This window comes from Eschscholzia californica, unplaced genomic scaffold, assembly GCF_041429995.1.
Source record: "Eschscholzia californica isolate CP2 unplaced genomic scaffold, dmEscCali1.0.p SCAF_2, whole genome shotgun sequence".
Classification (NCBI taxonomy): Eukaryota; Viridiplantae; Streptophyta; class Magnoliopsida; order Ranunculales; family Papaveraceae; genus Eschscholzia; species Eschscholzia californica.
The window spans coordinates 48,200,020-48,211,662 of NW_028238309.1; the positions used below are offsets into that span (position 1 = coordinate 48,200,020).

At 39.4% G+C, this 11,643-nt stretch overlaps 2 protein-coding genes and 1 long non-coding RNA gene across 3 annotated transcripts; 1 reads left to right on the forward strand and 2 right to left on the reverse strand.

The window, feature by feature from the left end:
- The first annotated feature begins 421 nt into the window (after positions 1-421).
- Positions 422-3,394, forward strand: LOC147558581 (uncharacterized). The gene is made up of 4 exons (XM_086657553.1): positions 422-480; positions 1,023-1,771; positions 1,998-2,400; positions 2,571-3,394. Exons 2-4 carry the CDS (start codon positions 1,024-1,026, stop codon positions 3,205-3,207), a joined length of 1,788 nt encoding a protein of 595 aa, XP_086513679.1. The 5' UTR covers positions 422-480; position 1,023; the 3' UTR covers positions 3,208-3,394.
- A 3,190-nt stretch (positions 3,395-6,584) lies between these two features.
- LOC147558582 (uncharacterized) lies at positions 6,585-7,345 on the reverse strand. Its single transcript, XR_015233501.1, has 3 exons — positions 7,198-7,345; positions 6,831-6,971; positions 6,585-6,646 (listed from the first exon to the last, which is right to left on the reverse strand). It is a non-coding gene; the product is annotated as an uncharacterized LOC147558582 (long non-coding RNA).
- A 69-nt stretch (positions 7,346-7,414) lies between these two features.
- Positions 7,415-8,390, reverse strand: LOC147558583 (uncharacterized). Its single transcript, XM_086659034.1, has 3 exons — positions 8,238-8,390; positions 7,506-7,965; positions 7,415-7,455 (listed from the first exon to the last, which is right to left on the reverse strand). Exons 1-3 carry the CDS (start codon positions 8,388-8,390, stop codon positions 7,415-7,417), a joined length of 654 nt encoding a protein of 217 aa, XP_086515160.1.
- Between the last annotated feature and the right edge of the window lie 3,253 nt (positions 8,391-11,643).

The following is an 11,643-nucleotide window of genomic DNA, read 5'->3' on the forward strand; positions in this document are numbered from 1 at the left end:
AAACCCAACAAGGTTTAATATCTCACCCAAAACCCAATAATCAAATAATAACTCATATCAAACCCAAATACACATCCCAATGTGCAATCCGGGCCCAACTCTTATCTCTAAGATTTCCTATTTTCTTTTAAACCCTCTTTTGCCCTCCTATATATATCCCTCAACTCTAACAACTCATATCTATCTCTCTCCAAAATCTGATTTAGTTTCTCTCTCCAAAATCTTTTTCACTTTATCTCTCTACCTAAATCGAAATACAAACCCTTTTTTTCCACCTTCATCTATCTACAGTCTTCATCTCTTCGATCATCATCTTCGTTTTCACGTTTCTCTCTCTAATATTCAGTCATCACCTACATCTCCAAACCGAGTTACAAAACCCTTTATTCCTTCAGTCATCATAGAGATAAGCCATCAACTTGTTTGTTTCTAGACTCATCAACTTGTTCGAATCACCATATTCTTGTCCTATAAATCCAGGTAACTGTTGATGTTGAATCTCTTTTTTATGATTTTTATGCTCTTGTTCTTCCTTCTCGTCTACTGTTTAGTTTCTGGAATGTCCGTACAGTTCTACCGCTGTCCGTACAATCTTTTGGTTTCTGGTACAACTTTGAAGTTTGTTTTAACATTTTCTAAAATGTCTGAACACATGGTACATGTTAAAAGTAGTTTATCATGTGTTAACACATTTGTTTCATAGCTATTGAACTAGCAGTTAGACCAACATTTGATAGAATGATTAGACATTGCTTCAACATTTGATAGAATGATCAGACATTGCTTCTTGGACCACCTGATTATACCACATATTCGAAACAATCAGTATAATGTTATCCATCATTTTCACATAAACTCACACATTACGTATAATTCTACGACATTCTCCATGATAACCAAACATTCCTACGCATGTCAAAACATTATTCTCGGTGTTTAGACATTACACTAGATGTTCACACATTTGTTAACATTTTAATACAATTGATGATACTTTTATAACATTTTATTCAATTTTGCAGTATGGAAACTGAAAGGTCACTTTCTACATCTCAAAATAATGAGAAGAAGTTAGTATGTGACTCATGGGGCGACGTATTTACGGAGATTGGGCAAATATTCCCCGGTGGTGTCAAAGCTTTTCGAGACGCTCTTGGTCGATATACCATTGCAACCAAGAACAACTACAAATATATCAAGAATGAACCAGGTCGTGTCACTGCCGTTTGTTCCAAACCCGGATGTAATTGGAGAGTGCACGGGGTTGCACCATTGGGATGTAAATCCGTTTTTTTGTTGAAAGAGTACGAACCGAATCACGCTTGTCTTGATGTTGTTCTCAAACCTGCGGATCCCAAGTTGTCTAGTAAACTTGTTGGCAGCCTAATGAATGAAGACATCAGAAGACACCCAAATTGGAGTACTGCTGAAGTTAAAGAAAAGTTTCAAGACGATTACGGTGTTGAGTTGACCTATTATTTTTCTTACGGTGGTAAGAAGGTAGCCATGGACAAAGTATTTGGGCAGGAGGGTGATTCCTACGCAAAGTTGAAGTGGTACGTAGATGCTTTGGAGAGTACTAATCCCAATAGCATAATTGATTTGCAAATCGAACCCACTACCAACAGATTTGTCCGAGTTTTTATTGCCCTTCACGCATCTATCCTTGGGTTTCAACACTGTCGCCCTGTGATCTATATTGATGGAACATTCGCCAAAACTCGTTTTAATGGCTGCATTTTGGCTGCGGTTACCAAGGACGGAAACGACGGTATGTTTTCATTTTCACATCACATGTTAACATTCTAGTGTTCCTGCTAACACGTGACAAAATGTTAGATCATGATCATTATTGACGCGACATAGATAAAGATGCGGCGTAATTTATTGAAGTCATACCTCATTCCCAAATATGGTTTTACATTTCCAAAAATGCTCATGCACTTTTGATTCATGCATCAACAGAACTAATTTTGTATTTCATTTTTTTTTGTTAGGTCTTTTCCCCATTGCTTACGCAGTTGTGGACATTGAGAATGATCAGAATTGGGATTGGTTTTTGCAAAATTTGAAATTAGCAGTAGATCCGATCAAACGTTACACCTTTATTTCGGACAGACATGCTGGAATTCTAAAAGGCGTGAAGAACGTTTTTCCCACCGCTCATCACTCATTCTGTGCTTGGCACTTACGATGTAATCTGAACTTGAGGATACGTAACGGGGCGCGCCAGTCACGTTATTTTCAGAGTCTTATGTTTACGGCGGCACGTGCATTACCCGAGAGCGAGTATCACGCAACCATTGAACAAATGGTTGAGATGGGTGGAACCAATGTCGAGAGGTTTTTCCAATCCCTTAATCCGGAATCATGGGCAGATTCCTTTTTCCCAGGGGATAGGTATTTTGTTTTCTCTTTTTCAGTTATTTTTTAACATTAATCATATCTTTCTGTTATGAATATACATTTGTTCATGTGTTCCGTCAAGCATATACATGTTTATACATTTCGCGCAATGTTTTAACACGACACGATGTTTTACAAGCATCCCATTTAATGTTTTTTCACAGGTATGGCGCCATCACTTCCCAACTGTCTGAGAGCTTCAACAACATGGTCAAGAAAGCCCGCGTGCTCCCTATTACAGCATTGTTGGATGCCATAAGACAGAAGATTATGAACAAGATGCGAAAGCATAGAGACGCTTCTATTGGATGGAATACATTTCTTTGCCCATCCATTAACTTGGAGCAACAAGCGAAATACAAAGTTGCGGAGACTTGGAGATACGTCGAGGCAGCCCCACTTGTTTATGAAGTATATTCTACTCCACGCCATTCCGTAAATCTTGGTACTCTCACATGCTCTTGTCGGCGTTGGCAAGTAGATTCGCTTCCGTGTCAACATGCAATGTTATGCATCAACAAGACTCGTGGTGATAGTACATGTTTTTACGATCCGGTCTGGACCGTGGAGGCTTACAGGAACACTTACCAACATTGTGTTTACCCCGTTCCAAATTTTGACGAACCATATACTTTTGATCCATTAACCAAGACTCTTCCTCCACTAGTTAGAAGGGCACCAGGCAGACCACGTACAACAAGGTTGCAGAGTTCCGGAGATGTTACCAGGAGGAAAAGAATATGTCGCAGGTGCAACCAACCCGCTTATCACAACAGTGCGACATGTCGAGCCCAACTGTAGTCTCATTTTACTAAATATTATAACACTCACCGATATGTCCCAACATGTAACAGAGTGTTGTTACATTGTGTTCAATGTTTAGTAAAATCTTTTGGTCTTTAGTACATATATTTTTGTCTAGTGAATATGTGATAACATTCTACAAAATGTTCAGTGAAAGAATTACTACATGTCTAGCTATTATTTACAATGTGTCCACATTATGATTTTTTTTAATACATTCGTATTAATGAAGGAACATTATAACATATTTCTCAAACATTTATCAATTTGTCCCAGCATTGAAAGGAATGTTCTAACATATCTGTGTATGTTCTTACCAGAAACAAAGTCTAAGGGGACAATGCATGTCACACATGTTGTTGAAGAAAAATAATAATATATTCAAATTTACTTCATATTGTTTTAACATAAACATCCCATCCAAAATCATTGTATGTTGTTAACATCCCAAAATAATTTACAAAGCATAGAGTTTGTTTGTAATCTAATCAAGAATGAAGTCGTTTCGGGTTTAGTGATATGAACATAACCCGTTACCTGAACAACTACTTCATTTTTGATTAAAAAAGATCCTTTACAAAAAAAACATACACAGGGGAAACTACTTCAAGCTCGGGCCATCCTCCAAGATATCGTATTCTCTTTCAAAATGTTGTGGGTTAGCTTGGCCCTCTTCCTTTGTGCCAGGGATACCCAATCTGGGTTTTCTGTACGCTGTTTGGGTCCTGTTGTCGTGCAGTCTGCCACGAGCTCTTCAATTTTCAAAATGACAAACAGACCGCAATCCGGGCTGTTCAAGACACAAACGAAATGTTAAAGCATAACCAATAATGTGTCTACAGTGACAGACAATTCTGAAACATAATGTTAAATGAGACTAAATTATTTATAACTACGTGTGTTTTTATCAAATTTCTGAAGACATATAAGTTTTTGTTCCAACATTTCCAGGAATGTTGGAACAATGTCAAACTAACTAAAACATGCATCATAATGTTGGAACAAATAAAGAGTGAGAACACTTACTTTTCTCCCTGAGTAGGGAATTCTGGCTCCCCAACGACATCTGCATATTTTTGTTGGGTTCCAAACATTGTGAACCCAACTTCTTCCATTACATCCTCGACATATGCCGCGTACTCCCTGGCATTTTCGTAACAGTCCTTGGCCTTCTTCTTGTCAAATGACATTGAGTCATAATGGGTCCACCTATGGAGAAATACATTGTATATCAATAGTGTCCAGTGCCCCCCCCTTGCTGCGTCCCCCGTTGTTGGGTGGCAGATTGGTGCACACACAAACAAGATCTCCGGTTTCCCAGCATTATTACTCAACGTGCGATTGAGCATATGTTCAATTGAAGCTTGGTTGACCTCCGACTTTATCATTGTCTGTCGAACAAACACAAAGTTATCAAAATGTTCTCTCATATAAAAGATGACGATAGGAAAACATTCTAATCTCTTCACTTACGTAGATCTCTGATGGGAGGCAAAGCACACACTTTTCTTTCAATTCTTTTTGGTTAGTGACGAAGGAACTGGCCCAGTTGATAATCTGTGAATCGCATTCTAGATTCATCATCAACATGTCGAGCTGCTTTCCACATATGTCGTTTATCCCGTCACTAAACCACACTTTAGTACTGGAAAACGTGGAAAAAACAGTGTCACTTTTTGCAATGATAGGACATATCAGCCAATGCTAGAACATTACAGTAAGCTAAAATTAATGTTACAACACAAACAAGAATGTTTAAACATTCTTGTCCGTGCATGAACATTACAGTAACCTACTCGTACCTTTTGTCACTTTTCCTGATGAATTCTTCCATCAGACCCTTTTCATCTTCCTTGACATTCTTCCAGACTGAGCTTCTTCTCCAGTTTCCAAGCTTCTTAACTTTCTCCTCTTCTGACTTTCCGGCTCCCAACTCTATAATGTCCTCTACATTGATTGTTTTCTTTTTCTCGAGTTGCTTGCCTTTCTCGGTCATGGTTCGGGTTCTTGGCTGTGTTTTAACCCTCTTCACCAAAGAGTTTGGTTTGTTTTTATCTTTCTTTTCCACAACTTCAGCCGTTTCAACCTTTGGCCTATCTACAAAATCGTCTTCAGAAGAACTTTCGTTCTCCACGATCTCGTAGTTTTCATATTCTTTGGCCACTTCACAAACCTCTGAAAAGAAAGCTGAAGGCCAAGTCAGCTGGAAGTCTACTTCTCCCGTCTCTGTTTCACCTACATTCAAAACACTTGCAAAAGACTTTTCACCTGTCCCCCACCACCACACGTTTAACTAGTCAACATTCGATATAAAACCCAAATCTTAACAAAAAGCATTCTACAATTTTTGATCAATATATATAAACGTTATCACGGATGTTCCAACATTTTACGTATTTATGTGGGAGAAGAACACTTACTTGTTTGTTTCTTATTTATTACTTAGCCGACCAGTCTATTGTCGTTCGTGGTAAAAGAAAGTCTTCAATTGTCGTGGTAAAAGACATCGTGGGAGTACGATAGAACTCTTTTACTTACCGTTTATCAAAAAACTTGTAACGATGGCCGAACAATTTATGTTCATACCAATCATCTGACAAGTAAGTAAGAATTTCAGAGAAGATAGATTGATTGCACACAAGTTAATACGTTGCTTTAAAAAAAAAACTAGAAATAATACCAACTTTAATCTAAACAAAGACAATATCCATTAATTTTTATAACAGTATCTCAAATGTTGAAGCATTCTGGTGTTTGCTCCAACATTTCCAAATTCTTATCAAGCAAAGACAGGAATGTCAACAGAAGTAAAGAATTGCGTGAGCATTTACTCACTTGACCCAGCAACTTGGCTCTCTTTCTGCTCCTGGTTGTGCCCCTCCCCTGAAGTTTGACCCTTTTCCAACTCATCAGAAATTGCCCTCTTACCCTTATTGTCTATTTCTGCTCCTTCAGCTTGGGCCTCGGCATCACTTTCTTTTTCGTTGCGGGCCTCTACGTTTACTTGTTCCGCATTTTTTGGGGCTACTTCCTGCTCCACTATCTTCTCTCCACCATCTCCACTCTCCACCTCTTGTCTAACCTCCCCACCCTTCACCTCCTCTCCAACAGTCACCAACTCTCTACCAACCTCGTCTCTAACATCCACCTCCCCTCCTACACCAAAATCAAATTCCAATACATCATTTTTCTCTCCTCTCTCTCTCTTCATCCTCTCCAACTCCTCTTTTAATACTTCTCTCTCTCTCTTAACCATCTCACTTTCTCTCTTAACCCTCTCACACTCTCTCTTAACCAACAAATTTTCTTCTCTCAACCTCTCCACTTCCTCCTTCAACTTTTCTACTTCCTCCTCATTCATCTCCTCCACCTCCCTCTCCGTGAACTTTAACAACTCTTCCTCTTCCACAGACTCCGCCACCAACTCCACCTTCACCTACAAGAAGGGATACATAAGGTTATTATCTCAACACCTCTTAAAAAAACACATGCACTTAATTACATGTTCCAACATTTGTGCAAATGTTCCAACATTTCCTAAAATGTCACTCAGACATTAGTTATGTTAGAACATTAGTTTAAATCACCGAGACATTATAAGAAATGTTAAAACAAATTACCTGCTCTTCTGTAATGCTTTCCAGCTCTTCTTCCAGTCCTTTAAGGAAGAATGGCTCGATCATCCATCGAGCTATTCTAGGACTGACCCCTACTTCTCCAACCAGGTCCTCATGGATCCTGGTGTGCATGCAATACCAGTACTGCAAAGAAATTAAACACTCTTAGGTCAGTACTGTGTTTTCTTTATCACCATAAGAAATGGAAACACAATTTATAACATGCCCAAACATTCTCCAAAATGTTCCAGCATTACAGAAGCCCCAAAAAAATGATGAAACATTTAAAAGAATGTCAGAGCAAACTAATTTGAATTTTATCACTATAAGAAATTATGAAACATTTAAGTGCATGGTTATGAATACTTACGGGGAGAAGAGTCAGGCATCCTGAAGCTTTTTCCGGGTCTTCCGAGTGCTTGTTTATTCTCTCCATCATGTAGGAGTGAATAGCTCTCGCCCATGAAACTCTTTTCATCATTCTCTCCGTTTGGAGATTGTGATAAAAACTCCCGACAACCGAGGAGCCGACAGCTGAAGCAAACAGGAATGTGGCTGCCATGTACATAATCCATAGTTTCAAGAACTCAATGGCCGGAGCCTTTGTTCTTGCAGCCACATGCAAAGCCTTTTCGATGCTGGGACCCCCAAAAGATGCAGCCTTTCCCTCAACAATACAGTCTTTGAAATACTTGCTCAAAAACTGGTCCCTAGCCACATCTATGGTGACATTGGTTGGGAATGCATCATATATTTGTCCTTCCATTGGGACTCCCAACAACAAAGCAACATCTCCGGGAGTGAACTGAATCAACTTCCCTCCGATGTTGAAGGCTTGGCTCTGTTTGTCATAGCAGTACAGAAGATCATAGATGGCTTTGTTCGGCTTCTCCATCACATTCTCTGATCGGAAACTAAAACTGGTCACTGCCTTAAATAAGGCCCCGAATGGTGAAGAAAGCAACATCTCCCTTTGCTCTTCAGTAATATATAACTGCAATTCCCGCGCCACCTTGAAAACTGCTTTGAAGTTGCATTTGTAATTGAAAGCAGCTTTCTTCTTCTGCTCTTTAGCCCCTGTTGGTTTTGGTTGAGGCTCCACCTTGTCCACTCTCGCCTTTGAAGTAAACCCACGGTGCTTCACAGAAACAATAACAGAAATGTCAGGGCATTCAACACAATGTTACAACAGTAGACTTAATGCTTCATCACAATAAATAATGGGAGATCATTGTTTAATGTGTCTACACAATAAGCATAGGCCTCTACACAATAATGACAGATCAATAATTGAAGCAACAGTTTACAGAATGTTAACACACTAACAAATATGCATAACAATTATAAGAAATGTGAGAACACAAACATTATTGTCAGAACATAGTAAAAAATGTTTATACAATAACACACCTTTGCTTTTTGTGGGCTGGCAACTTTCTTGCCTTTCTTGCTGGGCCCAGCACTTGATGCCTCTTCAGCAGGTCTCTTCCTGGGGCTAGCCCTCACAGGAGTCTGCTGTTTCAATTCAGCACCATCTACTTTCTTGGTGTTAGTTTTAGCCATCTTTGGATTGTCTGCAAAAGTTCATATGTTTCAAACAAACACAAAGACAAACAAAAGCAGAATGTATATACACAACCAAATTGTATAAACATATACTAGTTTTTTTTATCACAACCATGAATGTTAAAAAAAAAACATTCTGTTAATCAACAACCCATAAATCTTGAACAAATGACTAAATTTCTCCACAGAAACATAAATGTTAAAACAACCCTAACCTAGAAACTTGATGTAGTATCATAAACACCCAAATGACCTTTATGTGTAGATGCATGCTTTCGAAATCACTAACAACTATCAAAATGTCTGAACATAATCCAACATTTCTTCAACACAACCCACAATGATAAACCAAATCATGCACTTCATAAACAAAGACAGACCCTCAAAAAACAAAGACAAAGTACTAAATGTCTCCACAGAAACCTAACTTTCGGATCACAACCCTAAATGTTAAAACAAAACTAACCTAGAAGCTTGATGAAGAACCATAAACACCCAAATGGTTCCGAAATCACAAAACAACAACCAAAATGTTTTATCACAAACTTTAGAGCAACTTAACCCTAAAACTTTTTCGGAAAACAACCCAAAATGATTTATCACAGACTATAGATCAGACTACTAAACTTGAAATCATAAACCCTAATTGTTTGAAAATTCCCCCAAATTTTCAAACACCCCTAAATCTGTACCAAAACCCACAGATGTGAAACAAGAAACCCAAAAAATGTTCCAACAATCATAATAATTTACCAACAACAGAGATAGGATCAAGAGTTAGAGGAAGAACAGAGATGTACCTGTTTGTGAAAGAGAGAGAAATCGAGAGAGAAGCTTTAGATTCGTTGAAACAGAGAGAAATAGAGAGAAAAAAGATGAGATCCGGTTGTTTAAATAGGTTTGGTTGAGAGAGTTTCGGCTGTAACGTTTGGACTCTAAGAGGCGTTAATGGCTGAGGGATTTCGCTTGAAAAAGAGACAGAGAGAGAGAGAGATGGACCGGTTTTCTGGTTTTGATCGAGATAGAGAGGAGAGATAGAGAGGAGAGATAGAGTGAATCGGTTGAATGAAGAGAGAGAGAGAGAGATAGAGAGGGTTGTGTCTTACCTGTTTGAATGAGGAGAGAGAGAGAAGAGAGAGAGTTTGATCGAAATAGAGAGAGAGATAGAGATGAAACGTTTTGATGGAGGGAGAAGATAGGATTTCAAGTTAGAGAGAGAGAGAGCGCGGAAGCCAAGAGAGGGATGTGTGTTGTGTCTAATCAAAGTCAGGGAGAGAAAGAGAAAGGCTGGGTGTGTTGGCGGGAAATGTGTGAGGGATAAGAGAGGGAACAATTTCTTTTGGAGGGATAGAGAGGTAATCTAACATTTTGGGTTTTTTTTGAAATATAAATCCCTATTGGGTTGGATTTCCTATTTGGGTTGTGTTTTTGGGCCTTAGATTTATCCTCTCATTACATAATGGATGGCATTGAACAAATAACCACCCTGTCAAACACAGTATCATTCACGTATGGAAGTAAATTGATATTGTTATGTTATTACTGAATCCTTGTTGTTAATTGTTTTTGTATTCTCATTTTCTTTTCAGTTTTTAATGTTTCAGTCAAATGCTTTTGAACGTTGAATCAACCGGTCCTCTCTGGTGAATCAATGTTTATGTTACTTTCTTTAGTACTTCTCTTTTGCTTCTTAGAGAAGTTGGATCTTTTTCACTATTTCAGCTGAATCTGAGTGATTAATCACTGTATGGACTATGAATTTGCCAATGTATAATGTGATATAGTACTTGAAATGAACAGTATTTTGTAAGTTGTTGCTGAATATGATATAATTTAATCTAATCAATTTACACTTTTTTTTTTCAGTAGTGGCACTTTAATCTTTTCTTGGTTGTTGTGTGTGACATTAATTTAGTTTATCTCCTTATCCTTCTCTTCATTAGATTCATGGACGGAGATGGAGTTATTGGTAGGGGACGTCGTAGTGCTCGCATCCGAGGCCGAGGTACAGGCCGAGGTGTAGGCAGGGGGACAGGCCGAGGTGCAGGCAAGGCGATAGGTCGAGGAGTCCTTGCCGAGAAAAGAGGATCAACAGGAACTGTGGGTACAACGGCGCAGGCTGAGAACAGTGCAACTCCAGTTCAAAATCCGAATGGAGGGGCAACAGTGACCATTGACGCAACTGCATTGCAAGATTTGATTAACATTGCAGCGGAGGCTAAAATGCGGGAACGAGATCGGGTTCAGTATCCAACACGGGAAACATGAGGTCTTGTGGTACCAGTGGTGAATCAGAGACCACCGACTGAGATGACTTGGGTGCAACATTATCACCATTTCACGAAGATGGGGCCACCTGTATTTGATGGAACCGCGGGACCTTTAGGAGCACATGTATGGTGCCAGAAGATGGATAAGATTTTGCAGAATCTAGAGTGCTCAGATGTGTATAAGCAGAGAATGGCAGTGTTTCAGTTGGAAGGAAATGCCGCTTCTTGGTGGGATACAGAGGCTCGGTTAGTAGATCCTATGGCTATGACATGGACACAGTTTAAGGATGTATTCAAGGCAAATTACTTTCCATTTCAACACAACAGAAAGTATCAAGAGAATTTCAAAATTTGAAGCAGGGAGAGAATCAGACAGTCTTAGAGTATGAGCAGGAGTTTCATCGACTGTCATTGTTTGCAACTTACTTGATCCCTACTGAACAGTATAAGATTGAGAGGTTTGTGAATGGGTTGCTCCCTAACATTGCGAGACAAATCATTGGGCAACCTAGTTTTGACACTTATCAGAAAGTGGTGACATGTGCTAAGGCACAAGATGACTACATTCAAGAGATGAGGAAGCAGAGGAGTGTCAAGGGAGAGATGGGACAATATCGGCAACTGCTAAGGCTTGGGGCGTTACAAAGTGGTATCAGAGCCGAGGACGGCTCTTCGCTGAGGGTGGGGGATTGTAATAGTCCCACATTGCTCACAAGAGTATCCAGAGACTGGGTTATATGTGTAAGCTCAAGCTTAATAAGTACCGAGGCCTTTTGGGTAGGCTTGTGGTGCCTTCGCCAAGGACAAAACCCCGTACCCGTGTGGGCTTGGGCCTGGGTGGTTAAAGCGGGGACAATATCGGCAACTGCTAAGGCTTGGAGCGTTACATAATCATCATCAAAATCTTGAACTTCAGCTCTTACCCTCTTCAAATAATCCTCTCATGAACAATATTGGTACTTCTCTTTCCCAGAGTCTAG

Bases quoted from the DNA above. Each gene is read 5' to 3' on its own strand.
- LOC147558581 (XM_086657553.1), top strand. From the start codon at position 1,024: ATGGAAACTGAAAGGTCACTTTCTACATCTCAAAATAATGAGAAGAAG. The intron at 1,772-1,997 runs GTATGTTTTCAT...TTTTTTTGTTAG, and splicing joins TACCAAGGACGGAAACGACG to GTCTTTTCCCCATTGCTTAC. The intron at 2,401-2,570 runs GTATTTTGTTTT...GTTTTTTCACAG, and splicing joins TCCTTTTTCCCAGGGGATAG to GTATGGCGCCATCACTTCCC.
- LOC147558583 (XM_086659034.1), bottom strand. From the start codon at position 8,390: ATGGCTAAAACTAACACCAAGAAAGTAGATGGTGCTGAATTGAAACAG. The intron at 7,966-8,237 runs GTGTGTTATTGT...GTTTCTGTGAAG, and splicing joins CCAGCCCACAAAAAGCAAAG to CACCGTGGGTTTACTTCAAA. The intron at 7,456-7,505 runs GTATTGTTGAGG...AGCATCGAAAAG, and splicing joins GAGCAAGTATTTCAAAGACT to GCTTTGCATGTGGCTGCAAG.